We start from the raw sequence: 24,771 nt of genomic DNA, 5'->3' as shown, positions 1-24,771 counted from the left end.
AGTCACACACGAGAGTGCCACCAGGGACTTGGGGCCCCATAACAACATGTCACTTTTGGCCCCCTTTGCAACAAATTTACAGTTTCTGCGGGCCCCTGTCAGTCATAGGCTCTTCGAATCATTATCATCCGATTTTATTATCGTCTGTCGTAATTGTGATACTTCAGAAATGTGGAAAATGATAGCAAAATATCACCGTGAACTTATAAGTCCATCGTGTGGAGGTGATCTGCAGACACACATACACCCACATTTAATTCTTATTGTTTTTCTCATAAAGTCGCAGAGCTGACATCAAGTTCCCCAATGAGTGCACACGCTTCATCCATCTCCCTAATACCTATTACTGTACCAGTGGGTGTTTCCATGGATGTGCGTTCTAAAGGTTGAAAGTTTTTCATCCATCACAGAGGGAGACTAGCGTTGAATAAAAATATCTCAATCGCAGTGACAGTAACAACACACACACACACACACACACACACGCACACACATCAGTGGGAACATGCGCATGGCAAAGACAGAGACTGAGTGAAGAAAGCTTCAGGTCGACACATGAGTTATGGGAAAGGAGGAGAGAGAAAATATATACCAAGGCAAACCTGAACATCTATATAACAATGATAATAATAACCCTCAGATTGAAATGGATTTTTTGAAAATCCAAGGTCATATCATTTTGGAGGGTCACGCATTCATGTGAACACCGGCAAATGAATGTAACATTTTGTGTGCATGTATGACGTAAAATTACACAAAGCAATCACCTTACTATGGCACCGACATATCGTTGGTAGGGATAGCGCTCTCTAACAAAGAATTTGGAGATATGAAAAACTGGTTATCTGTTTCATTCTTATGAATAGACTTCAATGTATACTGTACTGTATATTAACGTGAATTCATGTTATTAGGTATTAGGGAAGGTTTTTACAAGCGCTTTTATGTGAAATGAAACGAGGGTAAAGAGGGCAGAAAACCATAGTGTCTAACAAATGACTTTTTTTTATTTTTTTATTTTTTTATTAAAGACCGCTGTCTAATAATAAGAATGACTCGAGTTTTATAAGAACCTCGATGATATCCTCAATCCCCCTCTGACACAACCGTGATGCGCTGTAATAAACTATTCTAAGGGAGAGTCGCTAAGGGCTCTGTCTGACATTGCCACATTGCTTTTTGGTTTGGGGGGGGGGGGGGTGTCACTGGCTTGCTCAGTTGTCCTTGAGCAACCGCTGGAGAACACACGTTTGATTTCCACACTTAGCACTTAGCATAGCGTTAATATGGATAAGTAAATTGTACAAGTTATATGTGCTTTTTAAGCTGTCAACTTCCATATGCTATATAATGTATGTTCATAAGATGAGTTTTTTTGGCTCTATTTGAAACTGTTGTTGCAATTGTTCAAAGTCCTCAAAAAGAAAAAGAAAAATCTGCCATCTAGTGGTGAACTAATAGAATGCAACGACCTAAGTTTGAAGCGTGCACTACCGTGCCTCAGAGGAACCACATTTCGCAAGCTTACCACCAATTACTATGTTCTCTAAGTTTGTCTCCTTCGAGTATCTGTAGCAGAAAGATGGCAGCAAAACATGTCAGCCTCCTAATAAGGTGAGGCGCCACCTATGGAATATAATTAGCGATTACGAGACCCACGATTACAGTGGTCCCCCACTACTATTGCAAATTCACTCTATCACAGTTTTTATTTGGGTCCATTTATGCTACTATTTTTGTCTTTTTTTTATATATATTTAAGTGAAGTTTTTCATTCAACACAATCTATAACATAAAAAAAAAAAAAAAGTAAATTAAGAAACGTGTTCCATGATGTTTATTTTTTTTTGTTGCCATTTTTCTTCTTTTAATTCTGATTTAGCAAATCAGTGTCCAACCACTGGAGAGCTATTTTTAGAACCGATCCCAGTTACTCGTTACTCTCCTGACCAATACTATAGTTTTGTGGGAAAAAATGTTAAATCAACCAAATTTGGACATTAGAGGTTTCCGGCCAGCAAATATTACCCAACAATATAAAATTGTCAATTAATCAATCAATGAAATCAGCTCATAGGAATCAGCCCGCATGAAACAAGGATGTTGTGTATTTAAATTTGTGTTTTCTTTTCATCTATCCCCAACCCTTTTGTTTTCTCTCCATAGTGGGATGCCATCACAGAGATGGACGAGCACAATCGGCCCATTCATACCTTTCAGGTGTGCAGCGTGATGGAGCCCAACCAGAACAACTGGCTTCGATCCAACTGGATTTCTCGACAGGCAGCCCAAAAAATCTATGTGGAGCTTCGCTTCACCTTACGCGACTGCAACTCCATCCCTTGGGTGTCCGGCACGTGCAAGGAGACCTTCAACCTCTTCTATCATGAGACGGACGACGCACACGGTGTCAAATTCAAACCCGCTCAGTACACCAAGATCGACACCATTGCCGCAGACGAGAGCTTCACTCAGATGGATCTCGGAGACCGCATTCTGAAGCTCAATACTGAGGTGCGTGAGGTGGGACCCATGACCAAGAATGGCTTCTATCTTGCATTCCAGGACATTGGGGCCTGCATTGCTTTGGTCTCGGTGAGAGTCTACTACAAGAAATGCCCGTTCACACTGAGAAACCTGGCCTCGTTTCCAGACACGGTGCCTCGTGTGGACTCATCCTCATTGGTGGAGGTGAGGGGGGCATGTATTGACCACGCTGAAGAAAGGGACACACCCAAGCTCTTCTGTGGAGCTGATGGTGATTGGTTAGTCCCCCTGGGAAGATGCGTCTGCAGTGTTGGCTATGAGGAGGTCGACGGCTCCTGCATTGGTAAGTTTATTAACATTCAAAAAAACATATACTAATAAGGATAAATGGTATAGAAAATTGATGAATTGATGTGATAACACTGGGGAAAAAAAAGATTGCAGTCAGTTTTATGCTAGCATGTCAATTTTTTTCCGCCACGGTTTACCCTCAAGATAAGCAAAATAGAAGAAGAGCTGGTTACGATTGGACTCATCGACAGCTAACTTGGAAAAAAAAAAAAAAGTTTGAAAAAAAAAAAGCTACCAAATCGAACTTAATTCATGCAATATAGCAAAACCCGGTCAGACTCATTCAATGAGGTATTAGCAATTTAGACAATTAGATGACATATAGTGTGGATCAGTGACATAACCATATATATATATATATATATATATATATATATGGATGGATGGATGGATGGATAGATAGATAGATAGATAGTTCTTCTTTAGCTCCAGATTTATTTATTTTTTGTATTTGTATTTTATTGTACTCGTTGCCTTCTGCTGCTTCTTAACACCCTTCCGTAATTTCTTTGGCCTCCTTCTTATTGCATGCTGCTTAGTCTCTAGAGATTAATATGAGAGATAATGTAATTTTGGCCCTGTGCAGGGAATGCGGTGGTGTTTTGTCTTTCTTGTCTTCTTATTAGTCTGTCTATCTATCTATTCATCTATCCGTCTGTCTATCTGTCTGGCTGTCTTGTCTGTCTGTCTGTCTGTCTGTCTCTCTCGCTCTCTTTCGCTGTCTGTCTGTCTGTCCAATAACTGGATAAAAAAAAAACACATTTAAAATACTGTCCGTGAAGTGAATGTGGATTTGCAGTTTCTTTGGTTTCTCTTGGGTTGAATCGGTTTCCATGCGTGGGTGTGATCGGGCATCTGTACTTGTGCATTGCCACCTGCTACTCCATGGGCGAAGCTGGTGTTGCAAATTAACCGGAGTGACTTGGTAGCAGTTTGAACCCCAGCTGTCTGATATGAATTTTTAGATTATCGCTGGCACAATGCAATGACATAAAAAGAGACACATCCATCAAGGTCTACTGACTGACTGACTACAGTTGCCCAAATTCCACAATTTCACATCATTATAAATAACTAGAATTGTAGTCACGGTACAATTTGTTGTTGTCCTGATTTGGATAAGAACCAGAATTCTACATCAAGGTCTGGATCATGATAAATAAATAAATAAATACATAGATAAAGTTATTTTGGGATCATACCAAAATAACTCTATAATTCTTATCCAGGCTTGTATTGCACAGTCCACTGTTTACATTGTGATTGTGATGCGTATGCCATCTTGGAATATGAAATGTGTTGGCCTAAATGTAAAACTAATTACAAGTCAAATGCCACTATAAGAATACTGTATGCTGTGTGCTCATTTGTAAAATGTGTTTAACCAGATGTGCTTGTACAGTTCTCTGTAGTTAATCATTTGTCACTGGTTGCAGTTTTCACCAAACAGCATTGTAATCAACACATTGTGGGTTAAAAGTGCTGCTAGATCTGGACAATTCCTCACATGCATACAATAGCTGCATGTCAAAAAATGTTAAGTCATAGTCAATGAGGACTCTATTGAGGGTAAAGCAGATGGCGTTCAGTTTGCGTTTTCAAGCGTGCTGTTGATTCTACAGATGATAATGTAATGTGGTGTATCTCCACCATCTGCTTTTTATCATTCTTGACTTTTTATACTAACAAAATATTGTACTATACAATCAAATGCTTATTTTTAAATTCATATCTCTAGAAACAAATATTGACTTTTAAAACATCATGCTGTGACAGGAATGGGCAACATGATTAGATACCCTGTGCTATGCTTTCTATCCGTCTCCTGTCAGTCAATGAGCAACGCATTCGGGAAGCTAGGTTAGCTGATGGCATTTTTCCACAAGCTCAGCAACTGAATTGAAAGCATGCTCATTGCTGCCTTTGTCAGAAGGGCTGACGGTTGTGAAGCAGGAAGACGCATGTCAATATTTCAATGTTTAAAACAGTGGTTCGTAAGCTTGTTGAAGATACCTCACCAGTTTTCTGTGCGCATTCACAGAACCCTTCTTTGTTGAAAAATAAAATACAATTTTGTTCAAATTCAAGACATCTTAATGATATCATACTTCCAAATACTTATACTATTAAAACTGCATTTTTCTTTCTTTCTTTCTTTTTTTTTTTGCCGCTGTATCCTTGCTAATGTGAAAATGTTTTCCCATTTGATGTAGCATGATAATTGCTAAGCTGCAATGGAGCAAGTGAAACGGTTGAAAATGACTGACAATTATTTTCTTTTTAAATGCTTACCCATTATCCACTCATCTGCACTCATCTAATCGAGGTTACAATAAGTAATGTGAATGTCAGACGTATACACATGTAATGTGCTTCGGGGATAACATTTTATCTACCATAATGTAATTTATTATGAAGCATTACCGCCCTCCATTAGGCCTTCATTCATTGATTTTTCAACTTAGCACTGTATACAGTGCTAAGTAAAAACACAGTGAGTAAATGAACACATTGTAATGTTTGTTTTTCTCACTGTGTTTGATAATAATACTATATGTTAAGACTGGCTGTTCGGTGCTTGGAATACCTCAGAGCAAGTTTTCAGTGGTGTGGAAAAAATTATACTGTGTAATGTCAATATGAATTGACTCATTCAAGCATTCTCTCAGAGTAAGGTGCAGTGTTTAACGCTATAAAGCCTGAACCATGAAATATAGGAGGGAAAATTCAGATTCCTTGTAAATAGAGTATTTATTGGTCCTCTTAAATAAACCAAAAAAATAAATAATGAAAATCAAGTTCCGCATATAACTTTTGATTTGTGTCATATTTGATACATCTGGTCACAATGCTTTCAATTCGTAAAAATCTAATAATAAACAGACATATCAAACATGTTAGTATTTCCAATAATCAGGAAGAACATTCCTCACTATTGATAAGTATAGGTGTCTCTCCTTTCTCAATTGGGGTGATCCTTGCAAGTTCGCTGGAAAAGCCATTAGCTGAGTTATACTGCCCTCTAATGGATTATCCGTGCAATCCATGTGTCAGATCATATACGTCAGGGTTTTAATGGGGGGGAATATTATACTCTTGAAATAGAGGGCTCAAAATGTCTTGTATTTAATATGATACTTTTGCCTTCTATAGGGTTAATGGCATTTTTAAAGCAGGGATTTTGAAATGAAGAAGAAAAACTAGCCGGTCCCTGGGATCTATACAGTATTTTGATGAATTCACTTCATCTAGCATAGCTAGTTAAAGGTTTGGACATATCTCAATAAGTAAGGTGAGAAAATGTCCAAACTCTTGACCGGCACTCTACAAGCAAAAGAGATTTGGAAAACAGCCCCAATTTACAGCATGTAGACAGTCAGCTCACGTGTCTGTCAATATGTCAAACCTCCTGATGAGAAGTGCCTCAGACACACACACACACGCTCACACAGTCACACACATACATTCTCAGATAAAGAGTGACGCAACGGTACATCATCTCATCCATAAAGATGTCAAAACAACCTTCAGCAAAATGAACATAGACATAAAAAGAGCTCAAAATACTTCAACATAAATATGTAAAACCAGGACTGCCTTTCAGCTATTATAATACACATTCTGGAAAATAAACAAAGTGTGTGTGCGTGTTTACTCACAGGTCACACTGCAGGGACACTCTTACGGTGACATTTTCCAAAGGAACATCTTCAATTTAACAACCGTGGCCCTTCAGACTTCATTAGCAGTGAGGAAGAGAGAGGAGATGATGATTGTATATTATCAGGTAGCAGACAGACCACCCACTTCATGCTGCATAAACACACTCACAGTTTTGCATTTATTTCCTTTACCCTGACGCTTTTATTCCTTTTCAGATTCTCTCTGCCTGTCCATTCATTGCTTTCCAAACATTATTCAATGCGAAGATTTGTCATCACAAATGGGCACATTTGTAAATTACCAGTCATTTAGTGGAGCTTTAGAAATTACCCTCCTGCTTTCATGAATGCAAATCATACAGTATGACAGAATTGGAAGGCGAGGCTTTTTGTTTGTTGTCTCGACAGTGACTGCATTAGCATTTGCTTCTGCCGAGATGACAAAGAATGTAATTGAGAGCTCTTTGATTGTGTGTACAGTATTTCCCCTGACTTGCCATTCAACTCGGGTACGGTGATGCGGCTTCAGTAATGGCCCATGTAAATAGCTGCGAGCATATCTGTCTAAGACGAGAGCGAGAACTGATGTTAAAAGACGACATTGTTAAGTCACTCTGGCTGTTTGCATTTGACAAAAGCGTCAGGAGCCAAAGTGTTGCAGACGGCACGCTGCTATTTCGTACTGGTGGTTAAGTATAGCGATGAATGTTTTTTCAGAGCCGATACGACGCTGATTATTATTAGTAAATCCCATAACCCACTGACGGGCGAATATTTGTGACGCTCAAGAATGTTGATTTCACGTCAGGGTTCGTTCAAGGGCACATCGTTTCCTGAGCGTTCTCTAAACAATCTTAATGGTTTCCTAAACAGTCTTATGGCTTCTTAAACAGTCTTAATCGTTTCTTAAACCATCTTAATGGTCTTTCTTGTTGCAAGGAAATTCTGAACATGTTCAAAATCTTCTTGCGACAATAAAGACCATTAAGACTGTTTAGAGAACCATTCAGACTGTTTTGACAATTTTAGGAAACGCTGCAACCTTGAATGAATCCTGACAACCCCTGATGTGAAATCACTATTCGCTAGCGTCGCAAACATTCATCCCTCCGTAGGATGTGGGCTTAAAGGAGACCGCTAACCGATATTATTTTATCAGTAAAAGGGGAAAAAATATTAGCATCAAAATTTAAAAAAATAGATAAATTCCAACTCTTGACTGTGTTGAAATGTCATAAAGCATATGTTTATTTAACAACTTGTCAGATTAGCAAAATGTTTGTTTGTTCTTTTATCTTAGACAATAGACAAATGTGTTCAGGGAACTCCCAGGGTCATCAACATGTCTTAAAAAGTTAAATTACATTTTAAACAAGTAAATGTCATAGCTCCCTATTGTTTTCTACAGTAAATAAATTATTCAAAATTTTCTAAATAACTGAAACCATCCATTTTCGCGTAGCTTCGTTTTCCTTTTGAACAAAAACAAATGATGCAAAACGTTCCCAGGGTCAGCAGCATCTTATAAAGTTAACTAAAAATGTAAATAACTAGTTCCCTGAGGTTAACACAGTTTAAAATGGATCTATCGTTGGCTGTCATTTTTTTTTAAAGGACAATACTGATGTTTGTCAAAATGATGAATATCGGCACCAATAATCGGCCCTGCCGACAGTCATTCTATCCCTAGTTAAGTATTCTGATTATGTATGGCAACATTTTTAATAAGGCAACAACGACAAAACAACAAATTTCAACAACAAATTGCAAGAATTAATTGTTTTTATGGCTGAAGATGAAAATATTGTACAATTAAGAAGTATGCTGCACAGTCATAGTACTTCGCAATCAGACCTCAAACATTACTGTATGTAAAAAAAAATAAAAAATAAAAATACAGTATCTGCTAATAGGTAAATGTGTGTGCTCCGATAAATGTAAACCAGTGGGTGTGTGGAGTTATCCTGGTTGCCGCATGTCATTACTGCATATAAATGACAGATCGATGCCATAAAGCCCGTACATAGATCATGCCGAGTAGATGGCAACTAAAAAGAGGAATGCATGCCAGCTGAGGTCATAAAATGCCGGCTGAATTAAAATTCCAGCCAGATGCTTTTTTTAGGTTGTAGAAAGAGTCTTTTTACCCCACATTTGGATCAATGAAACATCCACAAAAGAAGTGAGAAGGCAACATAAGAGCGCCTTTGCGTCATAAAATGCTTTGAATCCAAATGTATCAGCAAAAAAGATTTCACAGCATACCTAGTATAGAAATGCATAAATTGAGTAATCAACTTGTTTTGACTTAATGACACCTAAACACTAAAGGGTTGAAAACCAATTCAGGCATTTCTGGTAATACAAAATTTGTAGCGAACGTACAAAAAGAAGCAGCAGACTATAACACCACTGCACAATAAATATATTCTCCTGGGCAGCTGTCCTGCATTCTGCCTTTGTTCTGCTTTAAAAGCCTATGCAAATTAGCAAGCTGCCATCATGCCACATAAATAACATTTCATTGTTGTAAGCAATGTTCGAGTTTGCTACAAGAGGCGCAAAACATTTTGTGTAACAAAAATCCAGCAATGTCTTACAAAAGTATCCACTGAAATGTTTCTCAAGTGCCTCTATACACCTTCACCTCTTTTATTCTGTATGATGCAATGGTTGTCAATCCAGTTTCTTTAACATGCAAATTGGCAGCGTTTCTGTGATGTCGTGTGGTGCCACAGGCAAATTCACGGGTTAAAAAAAAAAAGAGTGGGATTTGTACTAATCAGTGTCAGGTTCAAATCGAGGTCAAATAAATAGGTGTACAGTATTTTTGGACCCGATTTTTTATTTTATTTTTTTTTTTACCGGTATTGTATTTGAATGAGAACGTTGAGTTTTAACTAATTAGGGCTTTGGTATCAAGTTACATACATTTTTGTTTCTTTTAATGTGATTACTTACAGGATTTGTAATTCAATAGAATAAAATGCATACAGTGTTGTGAAAATAATCTCTGTGACAGTGTCAATCAAAATAAATACCCTGCTTTTACAGAGTTCAGTTACATGACTTCAGCTCTGCTGCGCTTTACCATCCACATGTCTATCTTTAAATCAGACACTTGATAAGCATTAGACGCTCTCATGTTGTCGCTCTTCAAGCTGTAATTGAGAACAAATGTAAAGAGTATTTAATTGGGCTTGTCAAGCAGGGAGGCGGGTTTGTTGGGCACCTAGAGATCTCTTCATCTTTTTGCATTTTAATTGTTTAAAGAATAAATTATGCAAATTGCCGATTTTGCGAGTCCTAGTTGCAGCGTGAACTTTCCATGACTTCTGCTTGGCTTATTTCTGCCTTCACTGAGAGTTACTTCAAAGCTGAAAAGTGATCAAAGACAGTGGGAAAAATATTCCCCAGCGTAGCAGCACCCTGCATACATACATTTATACAGCTTCTGCCCGTCTCGACATGGCGTACTCTCTCACTCTCGAAACAAAAGCACGTGACACCTTCTGATGTTTTGCTTTTTTTTTTCTCTCTCCTCAAGGATAGTCCTGTCAGATGCTGCAACATTTCAACTGATTTCCATCTTCTTTGCTGCGTGTGCGCGTGTGTGTTCTATTTTAGAACATCAGCCAAGGGACTGAATTAGTCATTAAAGTATATGTGTAGCTCATCGTGGCCCAGATAGAATATCATAGGCCTGAAATGAGGAGAAGACTTGTCATAAATGAAAGCCCACTTTGGGAGCTGAGACAGCTTGCGACGCTGATTAAAAACGAAGCGAAAAACACGGGTTATTTGGGGGTCACAGTCACTGATGACGGGGATTTGTCTCCATGGTAGTTTGCGTAGCTCGCAGATATAACGTAGACTTACTCATGAACATGTTTGCTACCATGAATGATTTATGGGCAGTCCTCATTAGTAGGAGGTTGGCAGTGGTGTATCGGAAGGTGCTATCGTTACCACCAAGTGGCGGCAATGCATGGTGATGATCTTTAAGCACACACTTTCATTGATTACATGACCCCTAACTACTCGGGTACGTTCGGGCTAACCACTTCCTCTGCTTTTATTTTCAACATTTTTTTTCATTTAATTGTCATACCCTAACATTTTATAGCACATTAAATACTAAACATTCTTGTTGCACATTGTTGTTAAAAAAATATATTAATAATAATAATTATTATTATTATTATTTTATGATATATATTATCAATATATTAATGATAGGCTTTATACGATCAGGATTCTTTGTCCGATTACTGCAAAAAAAAAAAAAAAAAAGACTGATGCGATAAATGGAGCAATAAATCAATATAATATTTTTTTAGATGTTTATATTTAATCTACAGTCGACCACAGCGATTTGCGGGGAATAGGGACTGGCCCAGCCCAATAAATAGCAAAAAAACTATTTATAATTAACGGCAATGAGAATGCAAGGAAAAATTAAACACAAAAAATGATTCGAAAAATGCTGATAAACATTAAATCTAACATGTATTGTCTTAATTCGTGGCATCCTTGGGGCAAATAAATACATTTTAAAAAAGCCGGTCTACGTTGTGGCGCAGGCGATTTTCGTGAATTGATGTCACCATATTTCATTCATAAAAATATGACAACAGCATGGGGACAATCCCTCTGAATCATTGTAGGATTCAATACAATGAAGGAATTATTATTACTATTATAAAGAAAGAAAACTCCACCCACAGTTAGACTACACTTTGTGCTCGACTTGCGCTGGGCACGAAAATACGGTCTCTGGTGTCCATTTCAACTGAAGGTTAAGTTACCAATATGTTTCTTTGCTCTATACAGGGCTCATTCCAGTCATCACTTTTTCATCCAGCACCTCTGACTTCAATGCTACAAGCCTGTATTGAATCTATTTTCAGTTTTATTTGGACAGTCCTGCTGTATTAAATATTTACATGCTGCAACATGTCGATGGCTTTGGAGTAATGCCACTCTAGTTTTGCCGCAAAACAAAACCTCAACATTGGAAAGGTGAGTGCAGTGACAACATGAAGTGATTTTTTTTTCTTTTCTGCAAAGTGGATCATACAGTGCTATTTCCAGACTCCATTTCGGATGAAACAGCACTACCCTGCATCAGCCGAAGGCTGCTTTTTAGATGTGCCTTTTTGCTGCTGCCACAAAAAAAATTGTCTTGTGTGCACAGCATTATTGAGCAAATTACTAATAAAATGTAGTTTTTTGAATTTCTTACTAGTTAATGCCATTTCTGAGTTGACTGTAACATGGCTGCTGCATTCCTTTTGATGTACTTCCATCAAAATAACTATGAAATTCTAAAAGATGACATTTAAATTTAATACACAGAGGACTTTAAAACAACATAATGACAAACTACTTTCCCACAAAATCCAACATTTACTATTTGTACACTTTTTACGGTGCATATTGCAAAAGTGTACATGGAAAAAAAACAAGTTTAGTCAGTGTCACAAAGTACTCCTAACACTGGAACACAATGTTTTGGACTACTTGCACCGTTCATGTTCTTTCAGTTTCAGATGATTTTGTTTGGATTTTAAATTCTATCAAACATGAGATTGCCTTACCAAGCCATAATATTTTAACTAATACCTTAAGATACGTCAAGTAGCCGGGTCAAAAGTCAGATATGTCAGCATCCTCAAAAATCCAGCAATCTACAAAAATGTGGCATTTACAAATATAGAATATTTATATTCTGCCTCAAAGACGAACAATGTGTTTTGTCTCTTCAAAAAAAAAAAAAAGAGCAAATACAAACACAGTATGGCAGTAGCGTTGCTAAAGCAGATTTGTTTTGTTGATGTGTTGGTCAGTTAAGGTAGCAAAATGAAAAAAAAAAAATCTTTCTCCCCATGTTTTTATTTATTAATAAGTCTATTTAAATGCATTCAATTTGTTAAGAGCTTTGCGAACGAAAATGGGATTTTGGCCTACATATAAATTGACGCGACTGGACTCTTCCTCACTCTACCCTTCCATATATGAGCAGCAGCGGTGAAGCAAATGACCCCAGGGCACAAAAGGCTTTAACTAGCAGTAGGTGTCTCAGTCTGTCGGAATGAAACTGCCAAGCTTGTTAGTCACACTGGTAGAATTGCGGGTGCACGCTCACACATATAAAGACACACAGATACATACACACTGCGGATAGACTTAATCCAGCTATTGAAAGCAGCAAACAGCGATAGCAAAAAAGTGGGTCAGGTTTAGAGAAGACTGTGGTGGCAATCCGTTCCCCTCAGATTGGATTGAGGCCTGAACTTTGGCTGAACCCCCAAAAGTAGAAAACGTACAATGAAGCTCAGAATATACGCAGATGATATCTGTATGAATTAAAGCTGACGGCTTTCTTGATCAAGTTACATTGTTGGCGTCAGATGTAAGAAAAACAAACTGGGAAAACGTAGCGAGACTGCATGGATCACATTTTACAGCACTTGATAATGAAAAATGGTAGTGACATATTTGATGTCCAGTCACTACTTAAAACATTTGAATATGCTTACTTCATGCTTACCACTGTCCAACTTTCAGGGGGGAAAAAATAAAAAGGCAAAGTGCAAAACAGGCAGTTATTCCTCTGCTGACTTCTACCATGATATGCTGATGTAACACATTTGTGACAGTTTGATCTGTTTATTTACGGGAAATATTTATCCACAAAATGTTGGTTGAACTGACATGTTATGATCCTAAAGGCATTTGAGACACGAGGCTCCACTGTATGAGAGGTTCACTGCTCCTGTTGAGCCAACAAGCATCAGTCTGAAGACAAGACTAGAGTGACCAGATCGTCCCCGTGCATGTCAATCACACAACATAGCGATTCATGTGATAAACTCATCAAAAAGGAATTTAACCGTTCAAACTAGAAGGTTTCCCTTTTAATGGTTTATCGTATGAATCGGTATGAAAACTGTGTGATTGACATATTTATGGCAAAAAAAAGGAGAGAAAAAAAACAGGACAAAACAATGGATGCCGGACCCAAGGCTGAAAAACCGGGACTGTCCTGGCCAATATGACGTCTGGTCACCCTAGGAACAGCCAGCTTCCAATAGCTTGTAGCCTCCCAATTTTTAATTTTGAAAATCTGGTCAGGCAAGACAAGACCTCAGTCAACAAATACATTCCATCTTCCCGTAAGGCTTGAACGTTTGCATACGCACTGCAATATTTATAACGTGTGGATTTCTTTACAAGGCAGTCTAATAGTGGTGATATACTGACAGAGCTAATCTCACAACTCGATCCATTTCTGCATTCAGATCGTGTTCAGTCGTTCAGCAAGGGAAATGGCAAATATGGCCGGGAAAATATATTGCAAGCCAGTGAATGTACACGTACAGTATAAACTAAGATCCTATGTTGTTCCTGTCGTAAAACTTTATAAGGTTTTGAAATCGATGGCAGTGGTGCTTTGTCACAAATCAGCTGACATGAATGGGTGGCCATTTTACACAGTCGTTACTCTTTGTAATGCCACACAGCACCATTAGTCAAACAAGCTGAAATGTTTCATTACCCGCAATAACGTTTGAGAGGCTGTTTTTTGACACGATAACCGCCAATGGTCACTGAGACCAAAACGATACTTATATATTTAATATATGTGAACATGCGTGTGACATTGAGGCCAACTACACGTGAGTGTGTGTGTGTTTATGCATCTTTATTATCTATCACCAACTGCAGCTGGCTGGGCATTCCTCCCCACTACTTACATTACAGCTGATGTATGCTTATTGAGCAGCCAGAAGCAGAGTAGAGACTTGATTTATAGAGCAATATAGCTTATTTTATGGGGGATTGATCTGACTCTGCCGACATCACAGCAGCATTCGCTTTGTCTTTTGTTCAGCCTTGACAGCATACGATGAAGTTAAAAGCTCAAATTATATATCATTTAACCTTCTCTGATATCGATACGCTCCATGGCCAAAAGTACTGAGGCGGTGTGGGTCGGGACGTTGATGCTAATGCTGCACTTTATTATAAAGGGAAGATAAAAGCTGATGGATGCAGTCAGAGTAAAACAGTCAGGGCTCTTCGTACTCATCTGGGCATTCGTAGAGCACGCGTGCAACTGCACAATGCACCTTTTAACAAAGCCTGTTCTTACATCTATTATTATTATTATTATTATCATTCTCCACTAAATCACATTCATTTTAGCTCATGCAAAAGAGTCGTGACATTTTGCGTGCCCCGTTGTAGTCTGCCTGCCCCACAAATTTGTATGTCAGCCTTTGAGACGGTTGTGCATGACTGCATAGCTTCAAACACGCTTGTCACAATGGCCCTTCCTTCTGCGTGTTAACAGTAGCAGGACAGGATCATGGGCAGCGATTAACATTATGTGAGCCACGGGGCACCAGAAAGACCCCAGGGCGTCAGACCAAAATCTCTGCACCCGAGCCCCGTCTGTTTGATGCCTCTGATACACACTGTCACACATGCGGTCACAGACTCAATGGAAAGGCCACTTAACTGGCCGCTGTTGGTCTATGTCGGTTTTTCTTTTGCCTGCTTTCTGTCGGCCTGCGTTAACAAAAAATGGCAGTGTGAGTGAAAAATATGTGCTACCGCTGTGCTTTTCAATGCGCTTGACAACAGACGGAACATTCACAGCCTCAGCTTTACAGATGCAGTGGTGCAGTTAGTTACCGTGTGGGAAGGAATATTTTACACTAGCACACACATGTTACTGTCAATTTGATTTATTGATTGGTTGATTGATTGAGGTTTCTTTCGAATGTGCAATTGAACTTCACTTATATGAAAACGAGATCATAATTAGATAAAGAAAAAAATATATAAAACTGTAAAAAATAAAAAGATAATAATTACTAATATATCTTTAGCTATCTATACCAGTGACTTACGCTGACAGCCAGAACTATTAAATGTCCTTCAATTAGATGGCAGCAGACACGGACGGGGGCTGTAGGCCAGTCACTCGATAATGACCAATTATTAAATAAAATTAAAGTGGTTGATGGAAGCTTTATAAAGTGGCATCCTTTCAGTTACATTTATTTTCACCCTCAGTTTAATTAATTTTCACCAAGATTTTTTTTTTTATTAGTGGGAGTTGGACAGCTCACGAATCCATCTGTGAAAATGTGTCTCATGTGTCCGGAATCACTTATTTGTGATTTTAATCTTTATTAATCCTGGTTATGTTAAAATTGGAACATATTAAAGAAAATGAAATGAATAATTGATGGCCATAGTTTTCAAGGATTGAGCTGAGAGCCAATTTGGAACTAACAGGCTGAAGCAAGGACAGACTTGTGCAGTAGGCACAAGGCATGTGTGTCCCTCAGTTATTCCAATTATTTTTTCTCACAACAGTCTGGAGAAGTGTACATTTAGATTTATGACACCACTTGACCCCTTTCCGTTGCTCTCAAGTCCAATTTTTATGCTCTCTTTGCTAAGGCAATATACTAAAGAGTAGATTGAGTTGAGTTGTTTTTTTTTGTTTTGTTTTTTTTGCCCTACGCAACGACAAATGCTTACAATATTAAAAATAAACCTGAGTTTTAGAATTTAATATTCATTTCCAGTGGTTTAAAAATTCAGGTGATTTTTTTATTTTATTTTTTTAAGCCACATTTCCTAGGTTATCATAATCATCAGAGGTTTAAAAAAAAAATCAAATGATCTAGGACAGTATTTGTTTTAAAATTATATATATATATATATATATATATATATATTAGTTTACTGATTCTTGAGTCGAACAGACTGGTAGAAAAAACTCATACATTACTTTTTACCTGAGCTACTTGAGTCATTTGGATCAATTCTTCAATCGATACCAGACAGCAATCCATTTGGCTGGCATGACACTTTGCAGTTGGCTCTGCAGCGTAGAGGAATGTGCCTTCCATCACGCGCCTTAGGGGGACAGAAAGGGTTCCAGTTATTTCTCTTCACTGTGGGATGCAAGCAATAAGTGTTTATCTGAAGAACAGAAGAGGCAAATTATGTGGAAAAAAAAATAGAATCGAGAGGCACCAGAGAGTAGGTGACACAGGACAGAATCACGGTTTGGATTGTTTTGGTTGTTTAAGAGCTCAGAGGGACCAGCAACAGGGAAAACAGATGTTCGACTCATTGTTGCAAATAGGATTTTTACACTTGATATGGACACAGACAAAAGACGCAACAACAAATACGACTTTCCAAAAGAAGATTTTACTGTCATTACTGTAGATGCTGCAAGTAACAGTAACAGGATGACCACATCCACTACTTGGCTTGTTCTTGTTGCGGCTCTGTCTCAACTTCTTTTTGACAACCAGCAAGAACCCCTCAGTGATCACAAACCCTGAGGGGAGTCTCGGTTGCCAGGGACCACAGACTGCTATCCTTCCGTCGAGAGCGATGAAAGCCCTCAATATAAGGATAGTTAAGCATATATATCTGTAGAATCCCATTAACTGTCCAGGGAGACAACTTGTTCTTCTGTGATGAGGAAAATAATTGCTTTTAGTGGCGTAAAATACTTTTGTTAGAAAAGAAAAAATCGATTGTCAGGATTCAGAACTTCACTAATACACCCACTTGTTGTCCTTAATGATCCTTTATTCATTGGAAAATTAAGGAGCATGCCCCAAAAAAATCTGTGCCTTAAAGTCTCAATCATTTGCAGACATTTTGTGTCATTGAACCAATTATACTGGAAAGTCCATTATGATGTTTGACACACATTTTCTGGTTACACATTAACAATTTTTTCTCTAAAAAATCAACAGGCTTAATAGTGGACATGCAATTGAATGTAATATGACTTGCTTAATTTAGTAGATTTTTTCAAAATGCAAAGTGCATCTTGGGTTTTCTAATAAAATGTCGAACTAGGGCCCAAGCAGTGACTGATGCGAGATCCCTATTGATTCTGAAGGAATTATTATTGTTCTCCGCAAATAATTCACAACGGGCCTGGCGAAACATTTGCCCCCTAATGAAGTTTGAATGAGCCATGTGTACAAGCTCTATGATATATTCGAGGCATATGTAACAGCTTGACCTACAAAAAAAAAAAAGGATCTTGGAGCTATATGCTAAATCTAGCAGGAAGTCAGCCATTTTGAAATTTATTTTGGCCCCACTTCTGGCCTATTATAAAGGTCATATTTTCAAAAACTTCTACTAGAGATTTGATCTGATTGTCTTGAAACTGTGGCTGTTTCATGTAAAGATGTTCAAGATGCAAAAGTAAAAGCAATGCTTTTCATTTTTTCCAACGCTGTTGCCGTGGCGATGTGCTGTTTGGCATAAAAAAAAAATGATGCTGATTTTGGTGATGTAAAGATGCGTGAAAAATAATGATCACCACATCAGACCTGGCAAAAATAAAATACAAATACATATGTAAAGGTTTTGGTGCCATTTTCAAAAATGTGAAATTCATTGTGCCGGTACCCCAATGTGGCCCAGGCTGTGAGGGCCCTTCATAGCTGCTTGCAGTTCTAGTTGAACATGTTCAAGAAGATACCGTGTTTGCAAAACAGCACTTTGAATATCTGACTGAACAGTTTCACACTTTCGATGTTATATAACCATTTCCTTTTTCTTTTTAGAGTAGCACATCACCAAGAAACCGGTAGGAACTGGAATGTGCGCAAATTAAACCGTCTCTTCTCTCATTTCTACGCAATCATATTGATGCCTCAGTGTTCAGAAAATGCCATGCTGAAGGTTCAACAGCCCACACAAGCGTGTGCGTGCATATACACACGGTGTTCCGATGGGTCTGTCTGATAGTGCTGTCAGTGCCACTGGATGCTCAAGAGAATGAATCTGTTAGTAGATCCATCTGGCCATGCAATTAGCTGGTAAAGGGATTTTTTTTTTTGCTGGCATTTTATATTGTTTTTCTCAGTTGCAGATGCGAAATAAATATGCTGTGACAGTTCTGTCAAGAAGTCTTGACGGGGGTGAAACATTTGGGAGAGGCTTGTCTATAGTATCCATGGATTACCATAAGAAGGGAACTCATCCTTCTGTGTGTTTATCATATTAGATTATATTTATTTTTTTCCCCACCATGCAATATTGCATCTTGCTCACTAATTGTCTAACCTGAAAATGAATCTTGATACCACTGCTCCTTTTGGGATTGCTTTTTGCAAATGGCTTTCCTGGAAAATAAATACAGACTTTGTGACAGATGCTCAAGGTTACCTATAGAGTCAGATCATTTCCTCTTATAATCACAGGCATTATGTGGGCTTCCAACACACCTCTCTCCAAAGGAGAAAGCTCAAATGGATTGCTTCCGCAGACGTGCCAGAATATTAAACTGCTTAAACATTTTTTTTTCTTTTACAAAACTTTGAGATTGAACTGTGAGGATTCTTTTGTAGAGACACTGAAACTGTGAACACAAAAAAAATAATAAAAAGAAGGTAGATGTTTTATGACTTAACAGTTTTCACGTCTCGCTAATGCTAGCTTCTTAGCTTAGCATTAACAAGCATTTCAGTGCTCTATGACCTTCTTGCCAAAGCTTTACCAAACTATATGGAGGCAGATTTACAGTTATTATTTTTAGTGCCAGCTTACTCCCATTTACTGTAAGTTTATTGCGCTGGTGCCAGGATCACCCCGGAAAGGGCAAAGCAGGCCAGCAGACATTTAATGAAGCCCACTTTGCTGACTGTCTGTCTAATAACCAATAAGAAGAAGCTAGGAAATGAGAATTCAAGTCCAAGTTTATTTATTACTTCATTCAAGTTACGACCTTTATTTTTATAGATTCAAAAGTGAACTCTATTATAAACACCTGACTGTTTTGTGGAACCATATTACACCGTGCAGTATCATAAACATTATGGGAATGTATATAACTTGACATTTCTATTTTCAGTCTGTCACCATATGCATTGCAATAACCTAGCCATCTCAACTGATTTCATTTGGGCCTGAATCGACGAAAACATTGGCTGTGGCATTTAAACACTTTTTGTAATCCATCTCTTTATGTTTATTTCAGAAGTGAATATATAGGCCTACCGTATTTTTGCTCTGCTACAATAATTACGTATTTGCAGGTAAACCTATATGCATTTCATTTTAGAATGAATATCATTAAATGTATTTTATCAAATCTAGCAGTTTAGTATTCACATTTTCTCTTTAATTTAAGTGTAATACCAAAAACACATTAGCCACCTAAACGCTACTTGAAACGGCACATAAGCTTTATAGTGCGCTGTATTTAAATGCATATGCATGTGGATAAGCTAATGGCTTTTAGCATCATCCACTCACATCAGGCATTTTTTAATATGTTTGAACTGCTGGAAGACTCCACTGGGGTTTGATTGCAAGGGAAACACAAAGATATGTACTTAATTAAATCCCTTTACTGGGCTTTATTTGCATTTTATTTAGAGGCGGAGCAACACGGTTAATGATGTTGTGATTTACAAAACAACTCTTGTTAGGAATCAGAAACTGCATGTTTTTTCTTCTTCTTCTGCGTTTATATATAGAAGAGACAGGCTGGCTTGAGGGAGCTTTTGGCTCAGTGAAATTATTTGAGAGCAGCACACTGAAGAAGTTAAACTGATTTCAATATAGTTTTGTTGATATTGTGTCTGTGTGCGAGCGGTAGACCCTCGGGAGTCTTGTGGATGCATTATGCAGGCTTTGAACAGCATAGCCGCATTATGACAAATGCGCTGAACTCAAATAAAACATACAGCCCTCCGGTGTGAAGTAAGCTATGGTTGGTTAACATAAAAGAGAAAGTTTCACGTATGGATGCCAACGTTGTCAAAACAATCACAAACATACACGCAAAGGTGAGATGTGTGTCTCTGTAGGTCATAGTAGTAAACATTGATTTATTTAAAGCCCTAGTTGTTGCCATATAAACAGAGATCCAGAGCTTATTGTCATTTCGGTTTTAATAACATATTGGTAATCTTGGATATTGAACCCGACATTTTGAGGTGACGGTTGATTTTTGTGCAACTTCATGATTGATTTTAGGGATGTTCGATACCACATTTTTTTTTCAAACCGATACGATACTCAACTTTTGCGTAGTCACCGACAGAGGTGGCAAATCCAAGTCCAGAAAGTTAAAATCTTGCCACAGTTTGGCTTTAGCCCAAGGTGCTAGCTAGCTAGCTCCCATGGTGCTCGTTTACCTGCTCGTTTAGCATCAGGAGCTTAAGCTGTGGCAGTTTTTTTTTTCAGGTGCTACTAGCTCCCTAGCTATCTCCCATGGTGCTTGTTTACCTGTTAGGGAGCTACCTAGTAGCACCTGAAAGTAAAAAACCCTGATCAAAATCAGGTACTCTATTAATTTTGCTGATGTCAAACTTTGTATTGGTTCAATTAAGGTCAGCCTTTGATCAAAAACAAAGCATGGCGATTTATAACGATAGTCTGTTCACTGTTACCATGGCATTAAACCCCAAAACAATTATTTTCTTTTTTTAACCTTTGCTACTTTCCAACACAAGTACAGCCCCATGTGTGTTATCTGATGTCGATGTGCTCAAAGCCACGCTGCCCTGACCAGTGGTCTCCAGCAGTGGCGGTGACAGCTTTAATTTGAATGCTGGTGGTCAATGTGATTAGAGAACTGCAGGAGACTTTTCGAGCGGATCAACTACCCTGGAAGATGAGGACTGATGAATGAACAATTAGAAAAGAAGGCAGTTGCACTGAAGGGGGAAAATGGTGATGCGGTATTTTTAGGGATGCGGCAATACCACGAGTACAAGTGCTTACATTTGAGTACTTGCCGATGATACCACATACTGATACTTTAAATATTGTTCAAAAACATTCACGTGGCATAAATTCAAAACTTAGCTTTACTAACACGTTTTTCTCACATTCTTGCCTTCCCTTAGTTGTAGCCTGTTACACAAGGTATTTTAGCTTTATATAAAACTGTCAGGACTGAAATGATACATCACACCATCATGGGTTAATCTTTCGGATTACATACACACTACAAGCTAACTAGCTAGCCTCCGTGGCAAAATGTTGCCTGTTTTCCACCACGGCTTCATGACAGGAGCAGTCGGCTAAAAGTGGGTCCATTGGTGTTTATCTTCACGGCTAACATGCCTCTTAACCCGGAAATCATAAGTCAGGCTGGTGAAGTAATATCAGTGTAGTAGTATCAGAGCATTTTTACGAGTAAGAGTTACAAATACAGAAGAACAGTATTGGCACTAATACCAGTAATGGTAGCAGCACATCCCGGGTACTGTATTTATTGTTACATTATTCCCTCAAGGAACTACTCTAAGGAATATTGTTAACGTTTTCTTGTAATCCATAAAACTGTGCATTAACTGCAATACTTCATGACATATTGTACAATGGAAATTACACCGCGCATATTATTACATTCTTAATTTCAATTATGAACAGAGAACCAGTCACTAGTTCATTTTCCAGTTGGAGGGATGCTGATGTATTCAGATATGATTTATTGATCATGTTGCGCACATTTGTCTCCCCACCGTGTTCGGTTAAAAAGCAATAACACGTTTTACACCCTCCGTTCCACGTGAATGCAATAACACTAAACTAATTACACAAACTGGGGACAACAGTGTGATTTGTAAAAGCCACAGCTGGTTGTCGACTAACAGCCAAAGATTATTGGGAGTATCCCACCACCAGCACAATATTTCATTAATTCATATATGCCTTACTTAGAATGAGAAAAGTCAGCCACAAGACAGAGGCGGCTTTGGCTGTGATTACATTTGAGTAATAGCTCATATCGTGGCAACTCTTGCTGCATGTTAGGGTGACTCATCCGCATGTCATTATATGCAAATGCTAAAGACAAAGATAGTTGTTGCAGGCTAACAGACTCACATCAAAGTCCACAAATCATAACAAACACTCGCAGACTGCCGTAGATTTGACAGCAATGATGAGTTTATATTCACTGTTGGGCCACGGTAGCCAGTAAAGTGCAATTACTGTGCATGGTCCATTTTGAAAGTGGTTAGCGCACTCGGCTCACAGTTCGAATGGTAAGGGTTTGAATCTGCTCTGGCCTTCCTGTGTATTAACTAACTACTCTATCCGCTCACTCCCTTACAGCTAGACAGGCAGTGTCTTCCATGCTATTAACAATATTTACAACATTATATACAACAGAGGTCGGTCTAAAATAAGCAACACCTTGCAAGCAGCACCTTTTGGGAGGAAGCCAGATTGCTGAGAGGGATGACATCATTGTATTAGACACTATTAGTATCCCTTGCAGTCAGCAACAAACACGACAAGATAAAGCCACACTTGAGAGGTGTCCTAAACAAAAGTGTTCTCTCCACACGTAAATTAGATTTTTTTTTTAAGACTCATTGAGCCATTTTCAACAGCAAGAATATAATATTTTGTCTATAATTGTGATACTTTTTCATGAACATACCTTTAGAAACTCATTTTGCCACTGACTGTGCTGAGGAAATAGGTAACGACCAATCACGGTTCACCCGTTTTCTAGGTTTTAGGGGTAGGTTATCTTTTTATTATACTATGGATGTTTTAATTGTTCAGCACCTTGAGTTGCGTTTTAATGTATGAAAGGTGCTATATAAATTAAGTTTGATTTGATAATAAATATGTATTATATAAAGTTTCTTTTGGTATGTTTGTGTTAAAATTATTATTAAATGGGAATTTGTCATGTAAAAAAATTACATAAATCTTAAGTAAGGCTTGAACTATTTCTGTTTCCTCAGCACATGAGATTTAAAGGTATGAACCTAACTTTTCACTGTTGAAAATGGCTCAAGTATGCGGGTATACTTATGGCTTAAATAAAAAAAATCACATTTTATTTGTCAATTAGGGTTAGTGAATGCGCATAGGATGGTGGTGTTCAGAACCCACTGTTCTATGCTAGGATGCTAAATTCTAGCAAACACTAACTCCAGGTGAACGAAAAGTGCCTCCCTCGAGATGGAAGCCATGCTGTATAATACAATACATCACACAAGACGCATTAGACTTTAACTTGCAGTATATTGTAAAAAGTGTCTTAACCTGGACATTCTTCTCTCTCCCATTGTGTGTTTCTATTTACCCAGAAGTAATATTGCCACATCCAGACAGGAACACAGTGAGCTTACTTTTGTACCTCAATAGCAACAAAGAATGTTTGAGGGTTGTTTTCATTTCTCCGTTTTTTTTTTCTTCCGTTTGACACATTGCAGTGCTTTATCTGAGATATTGCAGCAACAAATATGAGACAGAAAAGGAAAGTTCCTGCACTGATGTCACAAAAGATATATTTCAAATGCAACTGATTGTTTTCCTCTGTGGAGGTTTTGTAATAAAAAAAAAATCATATTTAACAAAATCGGAATAGAATTCCAAAGGATTTAAGGAAATTAAGCATCCATCAGCTTTCTCTCCTCATTCATAATTGATATTTGAAGCCTGGTTTTGTTCATTGAAATTAGCTTTTCGGAGCAGAAGAGAAAACAGCTGAGCCGATGGAAATGGAATTGGTTGTGTGTCGGTGCATGACAGAGTGGGATTATACCGATGTAATGTCAGCCTTATTAAACACTATTAAACTCCATAGATCAGACAGGAACCAGGGAGAAAAAGAATATACTGACTACTCATCTGTGTGTAAAAGTGTACGCTTATGTGACGTTAAATGAGAGAGGAGCCACATTAAATTTTATATTTAAATCAAGTGAATGATGTGGTCCACCTCTAATAGAATCCAATAAGTCTGAGGATAAATGAGTAGATGTAGTCAATGTCATTGTTAGCATATGACATTGGGAGCTCAGATCCGACACTGGGCCTGTATGAAATTTAATTTGGTTTGGCTCAGCATCTTGGTCCAATATCAATATGCATAACTGGACTTTTGGATTTTGAGCTCTTTAAATTGATCTTTTGTTCGTATAGAGCAGGGGTGTCAAACTCAGTCAAAACATTTGACTCTTGTGCTATTTTGTGGAAATGTTTTCCTGGCATCATGTTTGTTTATGTTTGGGGTAAGGTTCGGTGGTGCAGAGATTCTCATGATGGCCTGCGGGCATCCATTAATGAGGTGGCTCCAATGTTATATCAAGTTAATATTGTGGCAATCTGGAGTCGCACAGGAAATGGTCAAAACACTTCAGCTTGTCTGCGGTAGAGCTTTTATTTATGCGGGAAATAATCAAGAGGCAATGCGATGGATATAACGCGCAAACAGACAATGTGG

At 38.1% G+C, this 24,771-nt stretch overlaps 1 protein-coding gene across 3 annotated transcripts in view; it reads left to right on the top strand.

The window, feature by feature from the left end:
- LOC147164717 (ephrin type-A receptor 6-like) overlaps positions 1-24,771 on the top strand; it is a 110,116-nt gene that overhangs the window by 22,300 nt on the left and 63,045 nt on the right. For all 3 annotated transcript variants that reach the window (XM_086092075.1, XM_086092072.1, XM_086092073.1), the window contains exon 3: positions 2,167-2,830. In XM_086092075.1, the coding sequence (XP_085948201.1) occupies positions 2,167-2,830 (664 nt within the window). The remainder of the gene's footprint in view (positions 1-2,166; positions 2,831-24,771) is intronic.

The sequence above is a fragment of the Leptonotus elevatus genome, chromosome 12 (assembly GCF_054856555.1).
Source record: "Leptonotus elevatus isolate MCC_2025b chromosome 12, RoL_Lele_1.0, whole genome shotgun sequence".
In the NCBI taxonomy this organism is placed as follows: domain Eukaryota; kingdom Metazoa; phylum Chordata; class Actinopteri; order Syngnathiformes; family Syngnathidae; genus Leptonotus; species Leptonotus elevatus.
Note: the sequence above shows the minus strand (reverse complement) of the source record. Positions and strands in the feature narration are given on the sequence as shown.